General features: G+C 43.3%; 2 protein-coding genes across 2 annotated transcripts in view; both read left to right on the forward strand.

Moving 5' to 3' along the window:
• Positions 1–1,630: 1,630 nt before the first annotated feature.
• Positions 1,631–4,179, forward strand: LOC124003896 (homeobox protein MSH-C-like). The gene is made up of 2 exons (XM_046312538.1): positions 1,631–2,140; positions 2,627–4,179. The coding sequence occupies exons 1-2, from the start codon at positions 1,705–1,707 to the stop codon at positions 3,040–3,042; spliced, it is 852 nt and encodes a 283-aa protein (XP_046168494.1). The 5' UTR covers positions 1,631–1,704; the 3' UTR covers positions 3,043–4,179.
• An 8,621-nt stretch (positions 4,180–12,800) lies between these two features.
• LOC124004312 (patatin-like phospholipase domain-containing protein 6) overlaps positions 12,801–26,436 on the forward strand; it is a 47,207-nt gene continuing 33,571 nt past the window's right edge. Inside the window, 10 exon segments of the mRNA XM_046313129.1 lie at positions 12,801–12,861; positions 18,142–18,239; positions 19,650–19,703; positions 20,912–20,999; positions 23,928–24,010; positions 24,127–24,218; positions 24,370–24,510; positions 24,749–24,908; positions 25,361–25,441; positions 26,280–26,408. Of these exon segments, the coding sequence (XP_046169085.1) occupies positions 18,183–18,239; positions 19,650–19,703; positions 20,912–20,999; positions 23,928–24,010; positions 24,127–24,218; positions 24,370–24,510; positions 24,749–24,908; positions 25,361–25,441; positions 26,280–26,408 (885 nt within the window). The 5' untranslated portion in view covers positions 12,801–12,861; positions 18,142–18,182.

Raw genomic sequence — 26,436 nt, forward strand, 5'->3', positions numbered from 1 at the left:
TGCACTTAACCAAGTCTTAATTGTGTATTTGATCCTGCTGATGACTGTTGGAAGTCAAACAGGCTTTCAGTGGGGTCCTGAGATAGGTGGGGTTGGCCATGCCAGGTAGGCCATCTTGGATTATATGGTGTTATTTACTGTGGTATCATGTTGGGAGTGCAGAAGGGTGATGCTTTGGGATGATACACGTCATGAAAGATAGTTGAAGTCAATGACACTGGGGCAAAGTGATGCTTTTAGTGAAGGAGAATGTCTGAGAGAATCATTATGTTACAACGCCCCTGAAGGAAATGAGAGACTAAACTTTAAGAGCTTATTTTGCGTACTGGTGGCACTTCAATCAAAGGCGTTAATGTTCAAATAATATGTGGTCACATAAGGCCTATGCTGCCACAAAATAATGTTTTGTGATAAGAAACAACTAGGTCTACAAATATGAAATCAGGCCAGGACTACACAGATATTCGAAACTGTCAAGTAAATGTTTTGTTTTTTCTAATATTTAAAGTATTTTTAAAAAGCTGTTAATTGTCCCTTTAAAATGTCTGTTTTTTCTTTTACTTTGTGGAAGGTATTTGATGGCAAATGCCAAATATTCCAACGTTTGTATTTTGTTTTTAATTCTTCAAAGTTCATTTGACTATTTTAATTTCAATGTTGCTCGATGTGTATTCTTTCTGTGGGAATATGATCATTTTCAAAAACATTTTTGAAATACTGCCCCTCTTATCACCCGATCAAGTATGTTTGTTCTCTTCTTCCAAGAAATGAAACCGTCTTTAATGTCAGTGGTTGTGCCTCCTTCCTGCAGCTAAGCACTGGACTATGAAAAATATTTTGAGGACAACTGGTTAAGTGGAGTTAACCGTTCCCTTTTCTCCCCGAGGTAGCTTCCTTTTTGATCCCGCCGAGGCTGGCGCCTTCCACAACACAACTTGTCTGGCTTATTAAATCGTTTGACCTGAAGAAAAAACGCCTGTTGCTTCTCAACCGAGCCTATTGTAAACTTTTAAAAAGTCCATGACAGCCTTTAAATTGGCGTAATGCTGTGTGACAAACAGTCATAGCAAATCGATGTATTTATCCATTATGTCTGTTCATAAATGTTTATCTGACTTTTAATATTTGAATGAGTTTCAATTTATTTGTGTATTTCCTTATTTTTTGTCATTTCTCCTATTTTATTTGAGCCTATTTAATTATTTAGAAGGATTCATTTATAACCTTGCATTCTTCTGTATCTTTTCACAACGTTCTCGGGTGCGAAATTAATTAATTTAAAGGTTCCAATAAGTGCTCAACTAATGGATGTAAATACTCATGAGGCCTCCCCACTGGTTAATTGCGCTAAAATTGGTCTACTTTGTGTTCCGCGGAGACAAAAAAAAACCCTTGAGCTATCAATGCACCAGCTCCGCACGGGGTCTGTATGATTAAAACTTCTTGTTGCTTTCAAAGGCCCTCTTGATGTCTCTTGGAAGGCAGAGGGCCAATGGGGACGGAGGAAGGGAGAGTTGGGAACGTCACGAGGCCGAGTTGAGACGATGATTGGATGGCGCGGAGAGGGGAACATGTACTGCCCTTTTATAGACGACCCCATCTAGTGAGTTGAGCTACTGGGCAATATTCTGACAGCGAGGACAGCACCAGACGCTATACTCTCGCAAGCGATTCGATTTTCCTGAGCTGGCCAGGCGGAGGTGTATGGCCCCGTACCCCTTTGAGATGAATCCCGTTGGCCTACCGGGGTCTCCGTCCCACGAGATTAAACTCCACCAGAAAGAACAGTCGGATACGGAGTGTGAGGAACTTCAACCCAAAGATATGACAACCGACAAAGGATACAAAAGTAAGACGAGCAGTCTTCCATTCAGCGTCGAATCATTGATTTCCAAGAAAACAACCTGCAGGACTTACTATTCTTCTCCCTCTTCGGATTCGGGTCTCGTTCAACCGAAGCCTGTGGCGGCGGCGATGCAGATCACCGAACAGTTTTCTCCAAGGACTTTTTACGTTGAGAGGAAAGTTTCCCCAGAAAGCTCGCAGAGCGTGTCCGACTGTCAGAATGACGACAATCAAGATTTTTGTGAGAAAGACCAGAGCACTTGGTTCCAGACTTCATCTTTCTCGACTCCCCCCCGTAAGTCCCTGCTAATTAGGCCAACTATTCCCTATTGTTTGTCTATTATACTAATAATATATAGCAGTAGTTTATATATTATTAGTCTTATTATTGATGTATTAGATCGTTATTACCTCACATAGTAGATCACATATGTTGTCATCAGTGTGGTCGTGCCTGTCTATCCAAAAATCTAGTCTAATAGTACAATGTAATTTCAGAGTAGCCTGATAGGTCTAAACTCTGCACCATTAGACAAAGTTTGTCATAGGCCTATTTTTAGAATTGGGAAATTGGTAGGCCTATCCATTAAAAGCCACGGTGCAGGAATAAACCTTATGGCAATGTCCTTAAAATGTATACGTTGTTTGGTGAGACTAATTGTGAAGAAAAAAATACGTTTTATTGTCACATAGGCGCAGTGAAATGTGTTGTTTTAAAGGGTCAGCAGTCCTTGAGTTTTTCATTTAATAACAATACTTTTAAATGTATTTGTCCCCCCAGGAAGCTTAAGTCCACCTCCATGTCCTTTAAGGAAACATAAAAACAACCGAAAACCTCGAACGCCTTTCACTACCTCCCAGCTGCTCGCTCTGGAAAGGAAGTTCCGACAAAAGCAGTACCTCTCCATTGCAGAGCGAGCCGAATTCTCCAACTCCCTCAATTTGACCGAGACCCAGGTCAAAATCTGGTTCCAAAACAGAAGGGCTAAAGCCAAGAGACTTCAGGAGGCCGAGTTGGAAAAGTACAAACTGGCGTCGAAACCCATGCTACCTGCCTTTGCTCTGCCATTCCCCCTGGGAACGCACATGGGCTCTCCATCTCTCTATGGACATTCTAACGCCTACCCCAGGCCCACTTTACCTGTTCCGGGACTCTTCGGTGGACCTGTCACCTATGGAATGTATTATTTGTCTTGACCTAGATTGTGTATTTACATTTGAGAGAATATTATATGTCATTTGTATGTCTTCAAACATGGTTGCAACACTTAACTTTACTCCCTGTCTGAAACATGGATATATATTTTTTCCAGAAAGGCTAAATTTCCCAGAAAGCCCATAGGCCTATATTTGTCTACGCGACAGAGATTATTTTTAGATATATGTTGTATACGCTCATTAAAGTAAAATAGGCCAATACTTGTGGGACATGTTCTCATCCCTAGATATGCTTAGCCAAATGTTGGCCACATTGTTGATTGAAGGATGGTGATTGCAAGATAATTTTATATCAAAGGCCTGTAGGCATTATTTTGTATATTTCCGATAGCGATTTCTGATAGTTGAGCAATTATCAATGGCCAAGTTGTTAATGCACGTGAGGCCTTAAAACACAACCCGTTTGCCACTTGCAGCGTGTGTAATTGATCACTAGATCTATACATTGTTTTGTATCCATTTCGATTATACACAAAGGGGGGCATTAACATTAAGTTTATGTAATTTAACAGGACTAGACAACGGCAATATCCTCGTGCATAATATATAGCCCTGTGCGCCATGCAACGAAAAAGTACTTAAAAACAGCCTTATTGAAAGTGCCTTCAAATACCAACTCGGCCTATTTTGAGCTCTCGAAAAGCTTACTTGAACTGTAAAATGTCTGTAATTTGTTCAACATTGACGATTCTTCACACTCAATTGTACGTGCATACAATTATGAAGAATCATGACCCACAGAATTATGTATGTGTACATTTGCCGCATTTCTTTCCAGTTGCAAGCTCTGTAAATCCGGTTTATTTTCATGGTGTGAAATATTACTTTAGAAAACAAATGTGCATAAACGATTTGTACTTTTTCACTATGAGAGGCCTTAAGACCAATTACAAATGGGATATTTGTATGATATAAAATTGATTTTATTTTCAAGAAATATAAATAATATCATTGTAAATAGTGTTCACGTGTCCTGCAACTCTGATGGAAGAAGGCGCAGGAATATTGATATTTATTAAATATCTCTGTATCTGTACTGTGTACATACATGGTCTTATTTTAATTATTCACTTATACCTGTAAAAACTGAGCTCAGTAAATAAACATTATAATTTAAACTTCTGTTGAAATGCTTTTGTCTCGGTCAATGAACACTGATTACACGTATTACACCACACGGTGAACATCAAGATTGAAAGGGGAAATTGACTTGACAGGAACCAATGTAGGTCTACATTTTCTCCTCATTTTCTCTTCATTTGAAATGTGAGAACAATTTCTAATTTCAAGGTTCAGTATTTAGCCTCCATCTATTTTGAATAAAAATGTGTATAATTCGTTCATCTATGACGACTGAAATGGTAAATTGCTGCAACAAAAACGGCAAAAAAAGTTCTTGATACTTGCAATGTTTAAACGAACAATATCCTTAGGCTATATATGTTTCTTAACAATTTAATTGTTGTGCGAATTAGGCCTACTTTGACAAGAAAAACGGAAATTATAGGCTACCTTCACAAGACTAGACTTGTGCGGCTGTTGTAAATATGCCCATCACTACCAACATAATCATACGCTTTCATAAGATTTTTCCTTGATATATTGTTATATTTGTGTCTTGTGGCCATTTGATAAGATAAACGGTAGTTGAAAATACCAATGACGTTTGGATGCTATGATTGTTTTATTAATCTCTGTCATATTTTACACAACAACAGTAGATTTCCACCACTATTATTCAATCTATTTCTTAATTGCACAATGACCAAGCATTTCGTATAGGCCGCCTCAACAAGTGATGATATGTCTTCATCTCTCCCATGGTGGTTTAGGCTACAGTTTTGGAATGATATGGCATTTTCACCACCAAGTAGCCGAGGGAACTTTAGCGAAATTGGGAGGATGTTCAGTATTTCTGAAATATGACAGTCTCCAAGAAACCCGTCGTGATTCTGGAGTAGTGCATAAGGGTCCTCATGTTGGAACCACCTACACTCCAACACGGTAGTAGGCGATATACACTCATTATTTGTTTCCCGAGTAATGGCTGCACCAAAGAAATAGAAGCACTTCCACAGTTGCGCAGTGTGGGTAAACACATGGACGTGTTCGAGGTATTTTGTCAATTTAAGTATTGTAAATAAAACGTTTTTGTAGCCATGTCATTTCTGAAAATATTATACCTTGCAACGTGTGCTTGTCCTGCACGGCATATAATTATAACATTTTCTACACGTAGGCGTTCGTCTGAAATCTCATGTGTTTGCATTCCGACCATGGCTGTAATATTGGTACTTACAACTTGCAAGGTTGTCGAACGTTTAGTTTGCAGAGTTTGCATGAAAATGCAGTTACGTTTTACATTAGTGCTTGCAATGATTAAGCAGCGTTTTGCTCACCTGCAAAATAAATATACACGCGTTGGCATGCTTGTACAATTCAAGACATGTGGCTGTTTCGAGTGTCACCACATTGTTTCTTGACAGCAGTACAGAAATGGCAGCTTGGCAAACCCAATAGCAATACGCAACGGAATCCATCATGTGTCTTGGCATTTCTCCTGCGTAAATCCATTTGAATTCGGTCACTTTGACAGCATCCCTTGATTTAACAAAACTTTCCAAACGTGTTTGTCCATGGTAGAAGCCGTCAGAAAGGGACTTTTTGGACCTGAATGCCAAAACATTCAGGAGATAAAGGTACTCAAAGTTGACTCATTTTGCATACATTACCACATACCATGAGACATCCATGTCGTCATCACTGGAAAAGATAAACGGTTGAGTTTAATATAATTTAAAAGCTTGCAAACGGGGTTGTCAAAATGTTTTTTTGTATATAAAAATTGACATTTTAACCTTTAACGTCAATTATCTAAAAACTCATTTAACTCTTGATATTTTTCATATTTCCATATGTTGTAGTTTAAACCCCACTTTACGTCATCTGATGTTTTTGTGTTGTGCCGGCCATTGTTTGAGACACAGCATACTCTTGAGTACAGGGTGGGTGTCATTTCAATCATAGGTCCATTCTATTTCTATTCCTTTACACCAGGCTTTTCCCAAACTAGGTCAGGCTAGTCATGTTTTGGAGGACGCGTGACTCTGCCTTTTTGTCGAGCCGGTTGGGGAGTTGCAGCTATGAGACAAGATAGTAATCACGAAATTGGGGAGAAAAAAAAATGGGTAAAAATAAATAAATTGTACTCCCATTTTAGTACATTTATCAGCCAAAGCATGACACCCACACTGTATTCAAGAGCATGTTTTGTCTCAATCGATGGCGGGCACAACACTAAAACCTCAGATGATGTAATAGGCTCTAAGCTACAACATATTAAAATATGAATGGGTCTAAGCTACATCTATTTTTGGACTTATAAATTTATGATATGTACCCATTGATCCTTGAAGAATAGAATTTATAAATGCCTCGTGAGCTTAATTCAACTGTTGTACCCCTTCAGAACCCAAAATATTAGATTGTTTTACAAAGAAAATGTCAACAAACACTATATAGCCTCAAAACATGGTTAAAAGTATCATTTGGATATAATGGATGTTGCCTGTTCATGCCCTCTGTTCCTGTCTGCGGATGATTCTGCCATTAGAATAAGGAGACTGTTGAAAAGACCCTAAGCAGCCAACTGCCTAAAGTCAGGAAGTGGTTATCTGACAACAGACTCTGCATTTAGGCAAGAGAGAATGTATCCTGTTTGGTTGCAAACATAAAGTGAGAAAATCTTCCAACTTCTCAGTCAAGTGTAATGGTGTAGCGGTGAGGGAAAGACGTTATGTTACATACTTGGGATGTTAACTGGACCAACACATGACAGGTGAGGTAATGGTTGTGAAGGTCGTTATAAAAGGTTTACTCCAGGACAAAGTGTTTTGGCAAAAGTAGCCATGTTTCTGGATTCCGAGACTATGAGGAACCTGACAACATCTCCGATCCAGTGCCACTATGACTATGCTTGTATCTTATGGTTCAAGCTTCAAACGGCCCAAAACAAACTAATGAAAATTATCCTCAAACTCAGCTGTAGGACGCACATTGGTCCTAATCGTTTCAGGAAACTGAACTGGCTTCCGGTTTATCTCTGGGTGGTGCAGATCGAACTGTTGATGTTTTTTAAAGTTATATGTTGGACTAGTAACCCAAAGGTCGCAAGATCGAATCCCGGAGCTGACAAGGTACAAATCTGTCCGTTCTGCCCCTGAACAAGGCAGTTAACTCACTGTTCCAAGGCCGTCATTGAAAATAAGAATTTGTTCTTAACTGACTTGCCTAGTTAAATAAAGGTACAATAAAAACATTTAAAATACATGACCATGCCCCGGTTACATGTCGGGTTATTTTAATTTCATAAGATGACCTCTATACCAGGCAGTGTGTCGGAGGAAAAAGAAGGCCCTAAAAAATTGTCAAAGACTCCAGCCACCCTAGTCATAGACTTATCTCTGCTACCGCACGGCAAGCGGTACCGGAGCGCCAAGTCTAGGTCCAAATAGCTTCTTATATAAGACTCCTGAACAGCTAATCAAATGGCTACCCAGACTATTTTCATTGCCCTCTCCCCTTTACGCTGCTGCTACTCTCTGTTTATTATCTATGCATAGTCACTTTAACTCTACCTACATGTACATATTACCTCAATTACCTCGACTAACATGTGCCCCCAGTACATACCGGTACCCCCTGTAGATAGCCTCTCTACTGTTATTTTACTGCTGCTCTTTAATTATTTGTTATTTTGATTTTTACTTAACACATATGTTTCTTAAAACTGCATTGTTGGTTAAGGGGTGATGAGTAAGCATTTCACTGTAAGGTCTACACCTGTTGTATTCGGCGCATGTGACAAATACAATTTAAATTGATTTGACTCTCATAGCCATCACACCAAAGCCAATGTTGCCAATATCAGACCGCGGCGCTGTAGGAGTATGTCTGGAAAAAGCTATTTCCTTAACACTGGTGCAGAGGAATGGAATGGTGTACCATATAATATAAATTCCTACGTTCAAAGTCCCTAAGATACACCTTAAGAAATGGTTTATGGGCAAAATGCTTTAAAACTGCACAGGCTTAAAGAAAGTATAATTGTTTTCAATGAACGTTACATGGTCATCTATTTTATTCCTTTTACGGTTTCGTCCCTATTTATGAGATGTATTTTATTTCCATGTTATAACGTTGTGTATATTTTGTTTTCATGTATTTTCATGAGGACCACAATGGAAATACGTTTAAACCTTTTTGTGTCAATCCTCAGTGATTGTAATGGCATGGTACTGTATCTACACGTGTGGTTGTATTGTGTTTTAAAATGGTCAAATACACCAATGGGAAAATGTGTGTGGAAGGTCTCGTTCAAATCAAAAGGTGTGCGGGCATAAAGTCAAATGGATTTACCCTCCTTTGCTGCTACTCTTTGTTATTGTCTATGCATAGCCACTTTAATAACTCTACCTACATGTATATAATTACCTCAACACCGGTGCCCCCGCACATTGACACACTGACTCTGTACGGATACCCCCTTGTATATAGCCCCGCTATTGTTATTTACTGCGGCGCTTTAATTATTTGTTATTCTTATCTCTTACTTTTTGTTTGGATTTTCTTTAAAACTGCATTGTTGGGTAAGGGCTTGTAAGTGAGCATTTCACTGTTGTATTCGGCGCATGTGACAAATAACATTTGATTTGATGTGAAGATGCGTAGCGATGCCATCTCTGCCAAGTCAGTGGCACTCATTTACCAAATACTTTCAAATACAATATTAGACAAAGAATATCAACTCCCGCAATTGTACACTTTATACATGATATAATAGCAATATTTTATTGAATAGCAATATTGGACCAATGGGGCAATGGACTCGTGTATCTGTTCCATTATGGCTGTGAGCGCACAGTCAACGCCATTGAGGCCATCTCCATGATCTTCTACTACCACTATGAGTTGGTAAACAAACGGAATGGTTGCACACTGCCACCTGGATGTGATGATTGAACAGATATAAAGCCAAGGGGTTGGCGATGTATACTCATGTTTGCTAATGAGTATAATTCATGGGCTGATTCCTCTTGATGACCCAGATGGAATTATGTGAGCCTTCCTTAACCCATAGGATGTTCCACCCAGTTAACCACTTCAAAATGTTGAAAGTCCTCAATTGTGCTGCCCAGGCTAAAACAGGATTGTGAGCACTAGAGTCCTCTGTCTCGATGGGCAGTGCATGGTCAGGAAAAACGCATAGCCCTAAATGTTAGGCCTATTTGACTTTATTTCACTCTGTTCATCTCTGAAATGTGTGTCTGTCCGGGCATTTTGCTCTGAGGTAATGGTATCTTCCTATCCCTCAGAATACAAATTCAGTTGCCTACTTGGAGGCATCCAAGGCCCACATCGTCCATTATTCAACAGAGGTGACCATCCAATACATGCATAGAGAAGAAGACTCACTCTCACTCTCTCTGACACACACACACACACAGACACACACAGACACACACAGACACACACAGACACACACACACACACACACACACACACACACACACACACACACACACACACACACACACACACACACACACACACACACACACACACACACACACACACACACACACTGCAAACTAGAGTGAGAGTCCATACTGTCCTCACTGTTCTCCCTCTCCCTGTCTTCTCAGCTGGAGAAGTGTGTGTGGGGGGGGGGGGGCAGGACCGAGTTTTAGAAACCCTCTCCTAACCTGCCACGTTAATTATCCTAACCTGCTGTGTAATACAACCTAACCTGCTACGAAATGTCACTTCTGCTTGTCAAAACCGGCAGCCTGCTTTCAGAACAGTGTGAGTTTCCACTAATGCGATACACATGTAAAAGATATGTTCCAGGTAGAAGGTCCTAGATAATAAACGCTATTGTGTACTGACACGTTTGTACCACTGGGTGGCAGTATATGTATGTATTTGGCTGCAGGTTGAATGTGGCACCTCGACTCACATACCTAAACTCAGCAAAAAAAGAAATGTCCCTTTTTCAGGACCCTGTCTTTCAAATATAGTTTGTAAAAAAAATCAAAATAACTTCACAGATCTTCATTGTAAAGGGTTTAAACACGGTTTCCCATGATTGTTCAATGAACCATAAATTTAACCACAAATTAATCAACATGCACCTGTGGAACGGTCGTTCAGACACTAACAGTTTACAGACGGTAGGCAATTAAGGTCACAGTTCTGAAAACTTAGGACACTAAAGAGACCTTTCTACTGACTCTGAAAAACACCAGAAGAAAGATGCCCAAGGTCCATGCTCATCTGCGTGAACATGCCTTAGGCATGCTGCTAGGAGGCATGTGGATTACAGATGTGACCAGGGCAATAAATTGCAATGTCCGTACTGTGAGAAGCCTAAGACAGGGAGACAGGACGAACAGCTGATTGTCCTCGCAGTGGCAGACCACGTGTAACAACACCTGCACAGGATTGGTACATCCAAACATCACACTTGTAGGCCTGTTGTAAGGCAGGTCCTCACCAGACATCCCCGGCTACAACGTCACGTATGGACACAAACCCACCGTCGTTGGACCAGACAGGACTGGCAAAAAGTGCTCTTCTCTGACAAGTCGTGGTTTTGTCTCACCAGGGGTGATGGTTGGATTCACTTTTATCATCGAAGGAATGAGCGTTACACCAAGGCCTGTACTCCTGAGCGGGATCGTTTTGGAGGTGCAGGGTCCGTCATGGTCTGCGGTGGTGTGTCACAGCATCATCGGACTGAGCTTGTTTTCATTGCAGGCAATCTCAATGCTGTGCGTTACAGGGAAGACATCCTCCTCCCTCATGTGGTACCCTTCCTGCAGGCTCATCCTGACATGACCCTCCAGCATGACAATGCCACCAGCCATACTGCTCGTTCTGTGCATGATTTCCTGCAAGACAGGAATGTCAGTGTTCTGCCATGGCCAGCGAAGAGCCCGGATCTCAATCCCATTGAGCACGTCTGGGACCTGTTGGATCGGAGGGTGAGGGCTAGGGCCATTCCCCCCCAGAAATGTCCGGGAACTTGCAGGTGCCTTGGTGGAAGACTGGGGTAACATCTCACAGCAAGAACTGGCAAATCTGGTGCTGTCCATGAGGAGGAGATGCACTGCAGTACTTAATGCAGCTGGTGGCCACACCAGATGCTGACTGTTACTTTTGATTTTGACCCCCCCTTTGCTGTCCTGACTTTAGAGGGAAGCTTGTTCCACCATTGGGGTGCCAGGACAGAAGAGCTTTGAATGGGCTGAGCGGGAGCTGCCCTCCTGTAGAGGTGGGAGGTTCAAGAGACCAGAGGTGGCAGAACGGAGTGCTCGGTTTAGGATGTAGGGTTTGAGCATAGCCCGAAGGAAAGGAGGTGCAGTTCCCCTTGCTGCTCCGTCGGCAAGCATCAGGACCTTGAAGGTTATATGAGCTTTGACTGGAAGCCAGTGGAGTATGTGGAGGAGCGGGGCGACATGGCAGAACTTAGGTTGAACACCAGGCGGACTGCGCCATTCTGGATAAATTTCAGGGGTTTGATGGCACAAGCGGGGAGCTCAGCCAAGCAGAGTTGCAGCAGTCTAGATGGGAGATGACAAGTGCCTGGATTGGGACCTGCGTCGCTTCCTGTGTGAGGAAAGGTCGTACTCTATGGATGTTGTAGAGCATGAAACTGCAGGAACGAGTCACTGCTTTGATGTTTGCAGAGAACGACAGGATGTTGTCCAGGGTCACGCCAAGGTTCTTTGCACTCCTGGAGGGGAACACTGTGGATTTGTCCACCGTGATGGAGACGTCTTGACGAGGGCAAGCCTTTCCCGGGAGGAAGAGCAGCTCTGTTTTGACGAGGTTGAGCTTGAGGTGGTGGGCCGACATCCAAGCTGAGATGTCTGCCAGGCACACAGAGATGCGTGTCGCCACCTGGGTGTCAGAAGGGGGAAGGAGAAGAGTAGTTGAGTGTCATCCGCATAGCAATGATAGGAGAGATCATGTGAGGACCGAGTGACTTGGTTTACAGAGAAAAGAGGAGATGGCCTAGCATTTTGGATGTGGCATTACCCTAGTTATAGGGACTTTAAACCATAACAATAGTGATTGAATCAATCATCCCTCATTCAATACTAAATACTGAGGAATATCATTATATTTGATAAATTGTTGCCTTATCTTTTCAATCTAATATACATCTTGGTAGATGTCTGAAGATTCTGATTTTAAAAAATGACACAAAACGTTAATTTAATATTATAATGATGGCACCTGTAGAAGGTGGGCAATGTCATGGGCTACGTACCCAGTTGATTGAGATGTATTGTCATTAGTTTGTAGTCAGGTTCAAGGATCCATCAAAAATATTTTATTAGCAGCTAACGTGAGTGTTCAGTTAACAAGATTAATTTACTAAAATTATGCATGATAATAAACATTGTACCGTACATGTTTTATTTGTTGTCTCTTGTTACTGGTTAGTGTAATCGTCAGTCATATACACCTCGCCAATCACAGGTCTATTTGTAGCGTCCCCCTTCTCAACCTTGCAGCTCGATTGGCTACTTCTCTCATCTAAAGGTAGGCGGGCTATGTTGCGACATTTCATCCCTGGATACAGATTGGATTAGATATGCACAATATCAGATTTTTGATTGGCCTGCGGCTCGTGTAGAATAAAAATAGGAGGAGTTATGATACAGATAATTTCCGCTATTGGTGTTAGTTGACAGTACTGTAGAGATTGACGAGAAACACGCAGTTCAGGTAAGGGCGGTTATCGTTTTCACTTAACAGGTCAATAAATAGCATGTAATTGCTAGTGGGAGGTATGTCTTGCTGCATAAATTGACATATGTATGAGTCTTTGTGTTAGAGATAGTGCGCGGGCTGTGCAGAGCTTGGCAATCAATAAGCACTGTCCCTGCGGAGGTCAAAAGACAGCATCTTTGCATTAAACAAGATTCTGGTGGCTTTTCTACACGGGCCGACTTGGTGAAATTCGAAAGCGACAGTATTTGTACATGAAATTTGATATTTTTTTCTACGGCTGGTTGGTCTCATTGTAAACAACGATCTAACGTTAGCTGTTGTGTTGGCATTATCGGTCATCATATGCCACTGCTAACGAGAGGGGACCATAGTTAACGGCTAGCTAGCCGAGGTGTATGATGCTTGCCTGCTGTTTCAAAGCGTGTCAACTTAGCTAGCTATACTGTAACCAGGCTACTGAATGTTGTGGTGTAGAGGCACACATTGTAACTGTTAGCTATGTACCTAGCTAACTCGCTACAAAATAATGAGATTACTTAATTGAGTTCAAGTTTCTAATGGGCTTTCCAGAACATGTTTGGCCCTGTAGTACTGCTAAGGTAGATCAGTGCCTAGACACGAAATTAGCATAACTTCACCAGTTTCATTACCGTACTCTGCGCAAAAACACACCCACGGTTTGCGCAGGTCCGAACGAGAATGCGGCTACATTAGATTCAAATGAACGAGTTGAGGCACGATCGATTTGATGTGGAGAAAGACAACCCTCTCTGTCACCATCAATTCATCGGACAAGCCCTGTCCCGACTTCTCTGTTTACAAATGGCTCTTTATAGCTATTAAAGGGCCGACCAGGTGATTCATGAGGACTAGTAATGCAACACTACACGGCAGGGTTGCGAATTATGCAACAACTATTTTGACATAGACACCCGAGCTGACCTACTATTGCCACACTGTCCTGCTACGGTTCACGCGACTCATGAGCTACCAATTCATGTCACACGAGCTATAAAGTAGTTTTAACCTACACATTTGAAAACGGTAATATGGTTCATGCTCATTTATAGACTTTTTAGAGAGCAACGGTCAAGTTGAGCCATATCCGTATGCAGGTTTCTGTTCTCTATGACCCTAGTTATTGCTCATCACAGAATGTTGGCTCAGTCACAGTTCATGTAGTTGCCTCATTGCCCAACTGCCATGCCACAGTAACGATGCCATCCTTATCTGCAATAAAACATTTCCAAGCCCAATCAGTAAGCCATGTAATTGTTGTATAGTTATCTGAAACGAAGCATGCAAAAAGGGCAAGACCAATTCATTTGAGCAATCTAGTAGGCCTGGCCTATGTCCCAGTCCATTGTCCCCACAGTCGTTGTGTCTGTTCTCTAGGGTCTGACAGGCTGACCCAGTAGAAACAACATGCTATAGGCTGTTGTTGGTGGTGTTAATCCCTGGCCCAGAATGTGCAGTGTACGTAAATAAAACAGGCTTGGTTGTGCTATTCTTGCTCCTGGTGTGAGTGGAGGAGGAATGACGAGAGAGGGAGAGGGAGTGAGTCCATGCCTGGCCTTGGGACATCAACACTGGCAGCATTGTTTTTATGAGGACAATGGGAATAACCACCCAGCTATATGGAGGCGTTTACCGGAGAGTGAGAGAGACAGTTCTAGTGTCGGCTTCTGCTAGAGGAGATTTGTAACATTTACTCTTTTCACTGACAGTGATCTTATTACCCTGTAATAATTCTGCTAGCCTTGTAGTAGTAGTAGAGCGCAATGAATGCAATAGAGTTAGCATGGGGCCTACGTGTTACACAATCGTATATACACTGACAACCCTTAATGTTCACTGAGGTGGCGTGGAGGGACACGGACACTCGCTCTTGGGATCATTGGACACGCAGTACATTATGTTTGCCTGATTGATTGTATTTCATCCTTCGAGAGCACATTCTGTCCACCACCAAAGCCTAGCACTGCAACTGTGAGTGAGGGGCAGGGAAAATGTCATGATGAGCAAATGGAAACGTGTATGTTCTCCATTCTATATGATTAACCCTGGGTCTCCTTGTTGTCTATACAGCACAGACCAGCAGAGCATGTGATGTTTCCAGAGCCAGGCAGTACTGCTTGGCTGGGTGGAATCATGACTAGGCCTAGTTTACCATGGTATTTCATGAACATGGGCATTTATAAACATAGGGATATTCAGTAGTTTGGGTACTTACAGTTTTGCTTCAGCAGTTGGTTAAGTGAGTCAAACACAAATGAATGGTGGAGGATGAACGCGAGAGAGAGTAGTAGACCTTGACGCTACTCGTCCTGTTTCAGGTCTGTTTGTAATAATAATAATAATAATAATAATAATATATGCCATTTAGCAGACGCTTTTATCCAAAGCGACTTACAGTCATGTGTGCATACATTCTACGTATGGGTGTGACAGGCTATGCAATATGACAGTCCGCTGTCAGCCACTCTCTCGGATTTCATCCAATGCAGCTCTCGGGGCGGCAGATAGCCTAGTGGTTAGAGCATTGGACTAGTAACTGGAAGGTTGCTAGATCGAATCCCCGAGCTGACGAGGTAAAATACTGTCGTTCTGCCCCTGAACAAGGCAGTTAACCCAGTGTTCCTAGGGCGTCATTGAAAATAAGAATTTGTTCTTAACTGCTTTGCCTAGTTAAATTAAGGTAAAATAAATGTAAAAAATTGGCCTCTGGTTCCAAGACCATGATGTCATTGATTATCCCTTTAGCTGGAGTTCAAAACGTACATACAGAGCATTTGGAAAGTATTCAGATCCCTTCACGTTTTCCACATTTTGTTGTGTTACAGCCTTATTCTAAAATTGATGAGAATTGTTTTTTTTAATCCATCTACACACAATACCCCATAATGACAAAGCAAAACAGTTTTTTTTTTAAAATTAATTTTCAGACCCTTTACTCTGTAATTTGTTGAAGCCGCTTTGGCACCGACTACAACCATGATTCTTCTTTGGTATGAAGCTACAAGCTTGGCACACCTGTATTTGGGGAGTTTCTCCCATTTTTCTCTGCAGATCCTCTGAAGCTCTGTCAGGTTGGATGGGGAGTGTTTCTGCACAGTTATTTCCAAGTCTCTCCAGAGATGTTACATCTGGTTCAAGTTCTGGGTTCTGGCTGGGTCACTCACTGGGACATTGAGACTTGTCCCAAAGCCACCCTGCGTTGTCTTTGCTGTGTGCTTAAGGTTGTTATCCTGTTTGAAGGTGAACCTTTACCCCAGTCTGAGGTCCTGAGCAGGTTTTCATCAAGGATCTCTCTGTACTTTGCTCTTTTCATATTTTCCTCATTCCTGACTAGTCTCCCAGTCCCTGCAGTTGAAAAACATCCCAAAGCATGATGATGCTGCCACCATCATGCTTCACCATAGAAATGGTGCCAGGTTTCCTCCAGATGTGACGCTTGGCATTTAGGCCAAGAAGTTCAATCTTGGTTTCATCAGACCAGAGAATCTTGTTTCTCATGGTCTGAGAGTTCTTTAGTTGCCTTTTGGTAAACTCCAAGCAGGCTTTCATGTGCCTTTTACTGAGGAGTGACTTTCGTCTGGATACTCTACCATAAAAGCCTGATTGGTGGAGTGCTGCAGAGATCGTTGTCCTTCTGGAAGGTTCTCCCATCTCCATAGAGGAACTCTGGAGCTCTGTCAGTGACCATCAAGTTCTTGGTCACCTCCCTGACTAAGGCCCTTCTCCCCTGATTGCTCAGTTTGGTTTGACTTGGTTTTTGCTCTGACATGCACTGTCATCTGTGGGACCTTTTATATAGACAGGTCTGTGCCTTTCCAAATCATGTCCAATCAATTGAATTTACCACAGGTGGACTCCAATCAAGTTGTGGAAACATCTCAAGGATGATCACTGGAAACAGGATGCATCTGAGCTCAATGTCATTGCAAAGGGTCTGAATAATTATGTCAAGGTATTTCTGCTTTTTATTTTTAACACGTTTCTCTAAAAAATAAAAAATAAATAAAGTGGCTGCGTCATTATGGGGTATTGTGTGTAGATTGAGGATTTCTTCAAATTGGATCTATTTTAGAATAAAACTGTAACATAACAAAATGTGGGGAAGGGAATGCACTGAACTTTCCCAATGCACTGTAGTAGGCCTTAACCATATCACATTAGCTTGTATGGCTAAATGTCTTTGTTTGCCTAGCTAGGGTATGTTTGCTCAGTTTCAGTGGGAGTCAATGGAGGTTTGAATGCAAAGCTAGCTGCTTGTTTGTCTGTGCTCAGCGTGTAGCCTGTAAAGACTTTGTTTGGATTGTATACTTGCATTTGTTTGTGTCAACAAATGGTTTAAGAGAGGGAGGGATGGAGAGAGGGGGAGATGGTGGAGGGTCTGGAACGTCTGCTGTGATAAATGGATGGAGTGGGAGGAAGAAAAGTTAAGAGGCGAGATGAAGGGAACAGATGGGGGTGGAGTTTCATTGGTCAGGGCTAGGCCTAAATCCCAGGAGTATTAACCCAAATAGGGCTGGGGGGGTAAACCCTCTTAGAGGACCAGCCCTCAGGGAGATGGGGGGGGGGGGGGGGGTTAGTCAATGTCAACTGGGCACGGCAGGATTGTCTGTCTCTCTGGATCATGTGTCCCAAATGCCACCCTGTTACCTATATGGTGCACTACTTTTGATTAGTGCTCAGTTCAAAAGTAGTTCACTGTGTAGGGAACAGGATGCCCTTTGGGATGTTGCCTGTGTGTCATTGGAGCACTGTTATTATCTCTAACTCTGTTTGGGACTGGGAGAGGATCATGTTGCCAGTTTCAGTGGGGGAGGGGAACGGATGGGGATTGGCTGAGCGGCTCTGCTGTTTATGCATAAACACATATACAGTACGTATCTATAAGAGCAGTACCTCTCAGAAACCTGGATAGGTGACTTTCCCAAAGTTCCCAGGTTTTCCAGGAGCATTCTGGAATTCCTGCTTGTTGCCTCCTGATTCAGGGACTTTTCCAACCCGGGAATCCTGGAAAACCTGGACATTTTAGGAAAGTAACCAGAATTTTGCAACCCTAAACCTGGACAACCTTTACAAAGAGCAATGAGTCATAATTGCATACTAGAAAGTATTTAGAATAATTTTGTTAGTCATTGCTCTTCGTAAAAGTCCAGGTTTCTCTTCCAAGCTACTAAAAAGCTATTTGCTTTACTGCTTGTGTGTGAGATGTGAACTGTAGCCTGTATGTCTAATGCCAACTTCTTGTTTTGTCTCCTTAAGAGGCCGTTGATGGACCAGCCTGGTGAAGAGGCGGGGTTAGAATGGGACAGAGCACCTCGGAACAAGAGGGCCAAGAACATGCAGATGCCCCTCTGGAAGTAAGAACACACACACACTCCTGTTCTCTACCACTTACTCTGGCCCCATTGACCTCACCGACTACTACAGTACCGCTTCCATAGAGCGAGAGGGAGCGTGTGAGGGGATACCTAGTCAGTTGCACAACTGTATTAATTCACCCGAAATGTCTTCTGCAGTATGTACAGTATCCACCATCTCTCAGACCATAACCAACCTCTCATTAATAATTGCAGCTGAGTCCTTTTCTCTTTCGTCTCTTCTCCTGATCAATAAGCACTGACCGCCCTTCTCCTCCAGCTCAGTCGCTGATTGGCTGAGAGCCAGAGTACTAAAAGCCCATTGGCCTTGCCCCATAGTTATACACGTTCTGATTGGCCATGTGACCAGTGGTCAACTCAGCCATCCCCTTCTCTCTCTCTCACACACACACACACTCTCACACACACACACACACTTCCTATTGCAGCAACACTGTATATAAGCTTATCTCTGAGCTAAGATCTCCACTCCTTCAGTGAGTCATATAGGGCCTAGTCTTAATCAGTGAAGGAATTAGAACAGGGAAGGTCCGTTTGGCAGGACATCACTCAAGTTCTACCATATCGTTCTGGGGAAAAAAAAGAGTTCTATTGATTTGAAGTTAAAGTGACCTCAAAAGACAAGATACTCTCACTGTAATGTCTCTGCTATGGTCCCCAACTGTGTGGTTGTGTGTGGCATAGGAGTTAGACATCTCTCTCACTCGTTCCTTCGCGGTCTCTTGTATGCCCTCTCAAGTTTCCTCCTTCCCTTTTTATCTTTCTAATTTGCTCTGTTTCTTGTTCGCACGCAGGCTATTAGATTGCATCATGTCTCAACGAGATCTGTGTTATTGTCTGGTGCAGCAGAGTAAAGAAGTAGCAGTCACTTTTCCTATTATTGGTCTCAGCCAGGCTGACGTGGGTGCAAGGCAACTAAACCAATATTGACAGAAGGCAATTAGGCCTACTGTATAATAATAGTGATTATCATCAAATGTATTGTTTGGGAGTTACCTTGTCCCATATATTTATATGGAGCTATTTGAGTGAAGCTGGGTAAAGAAGGGAAGGAGGAATGAACAAGTGGGTGCTGACAAAAGAGGATGTTGAGGATAAATAGTTAGGCCAAACGAAACACATTGGGTGACCGGATGTGTTTTTAAAGCCCCTCTGGGAATCGTCAGACCTGATTCCACCCAGATGAAACATTTTTACTTCATCATTCCTCCTTCTCCTCTGCCATTCCGTTCCCTGGGCATGGCAAATCCCAAAGCCTGGATTCCTTTACACGTCAGCTATTTAACTCGGTAACAGAACTTTCCCAGCTCTGGAAAAAGTTCTGTCTACATAGTATATAGGCTATTTTACACGGTTGTTCACTTCTCTTTTTTTTTTGTCTACCAACAGGAAGGGTTTAATAACATCAAGGCGTTTGTGGAGGAAGAGCTACAGACGAGCATGGTTCGTTCGTATGTTGTGGTCTGGTGTGCAGTGTTTCATTCCATTAAGTCGTTCTAATTATGCTTTAATCAGCGGCTGCACACCTCTCTCTCTGTCCTTCTCTCTCTACGTCTCTCGCCCTCTGTCCGTCTCTCTCTACGTCTCTCGCCCTCTGTCCGTCTCTCTCTACGTCTCTCGCCCTCTGTCCGTCTCTCTCTACGTCTCTCGCCCTCTGTCCGTCTCTCTCTCTACGTCTCTCGCCCTCTGTCCGTCTCTCTCTCTACGTCTCTCGCCCTCTGTCCGTCTCTCTCTCTACGTCTCTCGCCCTCTGTCCGTCTCTCTCTACGTCTCTCGCCCTCTGTCCGTCTCTCTCTCTACGTCTCTCGCCCTCTGTCCGTCTCTCTCTCGTCTCTCGCCCTCTGTCCGTCTCTCTCTCTACGTCTCTCGCCCTCTGTCCGTCTCTCTCTCTACGTCTCTCGCCCTCTGTCCGTCTCTCTCTCTACGTCTCTCGCCCTCTGTCCGTCTCTCTCTCTACGTCTCTCGCCCTCTGTCCGTCTCTCTCTCTACGTCTCTCGCCCTCTGTCCGTCTCTCTCTCGCCCTCTGTCCGTCTCTCTCTCTCTACGTCTCTCGCCCTCTGTCCGTCTCTCTCTCTACGTCTCTCGCCCTCTGTCCGTCTCTCTCTCTACGTCTCTCGCCCTCTGTCCGTCTCTCTCTCGCCCTCTGTCCGTCTCTCTCTCGCCCTCTGTCCGTCTCTCTCTCGCCCTCTGTCCGTCTCTCTCTCGCCCTCTGTCCGTCTCTCTCTCGCCCTCTGTCCGTCTCTCTCTCGCCCTCTGTCCGTCTCTCTCTCGCCCTCTGTCCGTCTCTCTCTCGCCCTCTGTCCGTCTCTCTCTCGCCCTCTGTCCGTCTCTCTCTCGCCCTCTGTCCGTCTCTCTCTCGCCCTCTGTCCGTCTCTCTCTCGCCCTCTGTCCGTCTCTGTCTCTCGCCCTCTGTCCGTCTCTCTCTCGCCCTCTGTCCGTCTCTCTCTCTACGTCTCTCGCCCTCTGTCCGTCTCTCGCCCTCTGTCCGTCTCTCGCCCTCTGTCCGTCTCTCGCCCTCTGTCCGTCTCTCTCTCTACGTCTCTCGCCCTCTGTCCGTCTCTCTCTCTACGTCTCTCGCTCTCTGTCCGTCTCTCTCTCTACGTCTCTCGCCCTCTGTCCGTCTCTCTCGCCCTCTGTCCGTCTCTCTCTAGATGATGGGGATGGTGATTGGTGCGGGCATCGCCATAATCCTCATCGCCATCCTCATCTTCTTCATGCTGCGGAGGATCCAGCTCAGAAGTACGTGTCACATTCTCTCTCTTCAATGTGTTTTCTCCGTTAATTATTAAATGAAATAAATGCTAGCTTCAGGTACTCTAGCGATTGCCCTTCACTTACACCTAAGAACTTTGGGGTGCTGTCCCCGACCCCCGAAGAATTTGGTTGACCGAAAGTCGTCGATTGTGTCTTTGTCCATAAACACTATATGGCCAAAAGTATGTGGACACCCCATCAAATTAGTACATTCAGCTATTTCAGCCACACCCATTGCTGACAGGTGTATAAAATCGAGCACACAGCCATGTACTGTCCATAGACAAAAATTGGTAGTAGATTGTCCTGTACGGAAGAGCTCCGTTACTTTCAATGTAGCACGATCATAGGACTCCACCTTTCCAACAAGTTAGTTCATCAAATTTGTACCCTGCTAGAGCTGCCTTGGTCAACTGTAAGTGGAGTTATTGTAAAGCAGAAACATCTAGGAGCAAAAACAGCTCAGCGGCAAAGTGGTAGGACACACAAGCTCATAGAACGGGACTGCCAAGTGTTGAGGAGCATAGCCCATACAAATGGTCTGTCCTCGGTTGCAGCACTCACCAATCTGCCTCTGGAAGCAACGTCAGCACAAGAACTGTTCGTCGGGAGCTTCATGAAATGTGTTTCCATGGTCGAGAAACTGCAGAAAAGCCTAAGATCACAATGCCAAGCCTCGGCTGGAGTGGTGTAAAGCTCGCCTCCATTGGACTCTGGAGCAGTGGAAACGCATTCTCTTGAGTGATGAATCACGCTTCACCATCTGGCAGTCCGACGGACTAATCTGTTTGGCGGATGCCAGGTGTGGAAGAACTTGAATGGGCTGCACAGAGCCCTGACGTCAACCCCATCAAACACCTTTGGGATGAATTGGAACACCGACTGCGAGCCATGCCTAATCGCCCAACATCAGTGCCCGACCTCACTAATTCTCTTCTGGCTGAATGGAAGCAAGACCCGGCAGCAATGTTCCAACATCTAGCGGAAAACCTTCCCAGAAAAGTGGAGGCTGTTATAGCAGAAAAGGGGGGGACCAACTCTATATTAATGCCCATGATTTTGGAATGAGATGTTCAACGAGCAGGTTTCCACATACTTTTAGTCATGTAAGGTGTGTGTCTGTACACTAGGTTAGAATAAAATCAACTATATGTACTGAGCTTGTCTGATGCTTTAAGCACACTGTTTGGTTTAAATAATTATTATGACCCTTGAGGAAGCCAGGGATCAAGATAGCCTAAATAATTTCCTGACCCTCCCGCTCACCTTCGCAGATTCTGCCGTTAAGCTCCTGAAGTTGCCGTTAATAGGCAACACCAGGGGTCGGCAACCTTTACCATTTGAAGTACCAATTTATCTGAACATTTCTACTGATCTGCGTGGCAGTTATGATTTTCGTATGCACATTTTCATGAAACAGTTTCATTTCATTTATAATAATCTTTGTATCTAAAAGTCATTGTCATGTGGTTAATCTAAATTATATCAAAATCTAAATGAAAATTATACAAATCTAAAAACAACTATTGCCATTGCCAATTATGTACAAATTGCCTACATAAAGCCAGCGAATAAAAACATTGCAGCCTGCAGGTAGAAAATATCCAGATTTTTTAAATATAAGTATCCTATCAATTACGTTGGCAATGCAAGGCCTGTCTGCAATGAACTTGAAACAATTTATCAACTGTGTCCTGCAGAAGCTCCTGCTAGCAAACTTGTAACATTGGATAAAATACTCTGGGCCTCGAGTTTCCTGCTCCAGTGATATCGAGACAGACACAGCTGTAGGCTATTTGTGCAAGGGATAAGAATTAATCCAGGTATTTTATGACATTTCCACTGGATCAGAGCATTAGATGTTTCCCTTTCATGCTGAGGGGTTATCGAAAGGGAGAGAGCTGGAAATAGTTTTCAAATGCATTGACAAACTATTGTCATTCTCACACTTTTGTTAACGTTCTCTTTGAGGTGAAGAAAGCATTTCTTTGAGAAGCAAAACAGCTTATGGTGAGTGAGTTAAGACAATCAGAAATACTATCAGACATCCCCAAATGGGCACATTTTATAGGCCACCATTAGCGCGCAGGCCAGGGAGCCTAGGCCTACTTCTATATGCGTAATCAGGTGCACATCCTTACTCAACATTGACAGGTGTGTTCCAAACAAAAGACAATTAAAAAGTTGACCATTTGTAAATGGAATGAAATGAACCAACTTTTTTCTCACAAGTGTATTGTAGGCTGTGATTACTGCAAACAACGTGTCAACTCCGACAATGAGAACGGTGAACGACTGTAGACCTAATAACAATATTTTAACAGAAATTACCATAAACAAACAGACATTGTAGATTGGGACTTAACGGTAAATGTTGGTTACTACTGGTGACGTCTGTAATGTGGAATTGATAGACACTTGAAATCAAAGGGCAAAGAATTCCCACAATTCATTTATGAAACAATGAATGTATACGAAATGGTGGGAAAGAGCCCATTCTGGAGAGAGACATGTATTTTAGCCACACCCCCTTTCTTCTTGGAACGTGGCATCCCCTCTGCCTCCTCATTGGATTAGTCCACTGAGACAGGCGCCAATCAGACCGGTGTCTCTGGTGCCATGGAATTTTTTCAAATCCATTTGCAACTGCTTGACTAAAAAAATCTTGGTCGACCAACAGCCTGTTGACCAAACAATCGTCCAGTCAACTAAATGGGGTCAGCCCAATAACTTATATATATATTATTATTTTAGTTCATTTCAGTTTTGCTAATGAATATATGGTTTTAGCTTACATTATAGCATTGTATAGCGTCTTAAAATGTTCATACGGGTACTTTATCTTGCTCACATTGACTTACTGTTTGTGTCCGTGCTCTAGTATCTCCATATGTGTGTTTTAACTTCTCACAGCCCTGCAAGCCCAGGAGGCCCCCAAGTATCGATTCCGCAAGAGGGACAAGGTCATGTTCTATGGGCGAAAGATCATGCGCAAGGTTAGTGGCTGTGGTGGGATGTGTTTTGGGGGTTCTAGCAAAGTAAAATGGTACCCTTTTTGTTCGACAATGTGTCTTTTTTTCCATAGTTGCCCTTTGACCTCTTGCTCTCACAGGTGTCCCAGTCCACCTCTTCCCTGGTGGGCACAGCCTCCTCCTCGCGCCCACGACTCAAAAAGAAGCAGAAAATGCTCAACATTGCCAAAAAGTGTGTGAACACGGTTTACCCTGTCTACTCTACTGATATCCATGACGCTAACTTACTTGGTGACTACAGAGTAGAGAACAATAGTCTGTTATACATTTATCCTCCCGCTTTCCCATCCTTCTCTCCATCCCTCCCCCTCTCCTCCTTCCAGGATTCTGCGTTTTAAGAAGGAGGTGCCCACCCTGGTAGCTAAGGAGCCTCCTCCCTCAGTGCTGGAGGCAGACCTTACAGAGTTTGACGTGGCCAACTCCCACCTGCCCTCTGAGGTGCTCTACATGCTCAAGAACGTCCGGTACGTAGGGACTTCTCAGAGTTTCTGCGTGTGTAGAGTGTACTCTGTGTTAAGATGTTGTGGAGTCCTTATCTATATGGAGGAGACGTGTGTGTGTGTGTGTGTGTTAAAGTATATAAACCGCCATGTATCATGGGTAAATTGTGACTGACTGATCTACAAATAATATTGAGTAGTTATTTATGATGCAAGTTGATGCATGTCTGTAGTAATCTCTCCATCTCTATCCCCCCTGCAGTGTGCTGGGCCACTTTGAGAAGCCTCTGTTCCTGGAGCTGTGTAAACACATGGTGTTCCTGCAGTTTCAACAGGGAGAGTACGTCTTCAGACCGGGCCAGCCTGACAGCAGCATCTACGTGGTGCAGGACGGAAAACTAGAACTGTGCCTTACTGGAATGGTGAGAGAGTGTCTCTGTGTGTGTGTATGGGAGGGGGCAGACATTTACATTTTCTTATATATTTTTTTGCCTTCTGTGCAAATGAGCCTCCACCCACGCTAACAAGTAAATAGGGACTTTATAAGGGGCTTACAGTTCTCTAACAATTAACTCTCTAGTAGGAAATAAACTAATAGGTGCTAATCATTATTTATTGACTCAGATTATCCCCCATGTGGAGGAAAAGGCTCAAATGCGATGTTCTCTGAATTTAGAAAGTTATGACCACGATAAACTTGCATTTGGGCAAAGATTGGAATGACTTAACATGAACAGAATGTTTTCAAGATATCTGTCAATTGTACTGTTTGCCTGTGTTTTCTGTGCTTTTTTTTTAAACACAAAAATGTACGTGTCTTTTGTCTATGTTAATTTGTTATGACATACTCTGTTTTACCCCTGTGTGTTTTTAGGACGGCAAGGACGGTGTGGTGAAGGAGGTGTACCCCGGAGACAGTGTCCACAGCCTCCTCAGCATCCTGGACGTCATCACCGTAAGACACGCCCACTTCCTGTCCCACATTCCACACTCCCTAAATCACCAAGCGCGTGTCGTTTCTTGTTTGAGTCGCCCCTTTGTCTTTCCCTTTCACGTTTCAGTCAGATATTTGAACTTAGTCCAGGAACAAGTCAGGGCAATCTAGTGTTGAATCATAGCCTCAGGATTCAACTTAGCCTCCAAAGCTATCATAATCATGATTATTCCGCAATTTAATGTTATATCATGAAGTACTATGTGTGGCTTAAGTCAGCTTTGACTTTTTATTGGATTTTTTAAAACTTCCAATAAGTATACAATGAGCTATGAAACACATTACCCTTTATAGTCAAGAGGAGTTGGTAGCTAGAATGTAACCCCTATATTTAGTCCTGGGAAAACTCACTGACACAAACATCCATGAGCCCTTGCTTTACGGCTGAGAAAAGGAAATGGAAAATGTCTCTAAAGCAATGGTTTCTGCTGGTGTGTTCTGCTAGTTCCCTCTTCTTGGTTTGAGACTATAAACATTTTGTTAAGTAGTTCAGTTCTTTGTTAGTGCGTTGGTCACAGGGACATTTTAAAAAGGCTTCAGCCAAGTCACTGCAGCAAAACGGCTGCTTTCATTGACTGCTATATGGCCTCCCGAGTGGCGCAGCGGTCTAAGAAATTGCATCGCAGTGCTCGAGATGTCACTACAGACCCGGGTTCGATCCCAACACAAACTTCCCCTCCCTTTACTGCTGAAAATATGAACTTGTGAAATGTCTCAAGTCTCCATAATGTCTGTAAAGTCACTAATATTGAGTTAGAATATACTGTACTAAGTGTGTGTGTGTGTGTGTGTGTTTCAGGGACACCAGAAGCCGTACAAGACTGTGTCGGCGCGGGCGGCTGAGGTGTCTACCGTACTGCGTCTACCTGTCGAGGCCTTCCTCTCCATCTTTGAGAAGTACCCTGAGAGCCTGGTGCGGGTTGTCCAGGTAAGCTGTAGTGTGTGTGTGTGTTTGT

The sequence above is a fragment of the Oncorhynchus gorbuscha genome, linkage group LG18 (assembly GCF_021184085.1).
Source record: "Oncorhynchus gorbuscha isolate QuinsamMale2020 ecotype Even-year linkage group LG18, OgorEven_v1.0, whole genome shotgun sequence".
Classification (NCBI taxonomy): Eukaryota; Metazoa; Chordata; class Actinopteri; order Salmoniformes; family Salmonidae; genus Oncorhynchus; species Oncorhynchus gorbuscha.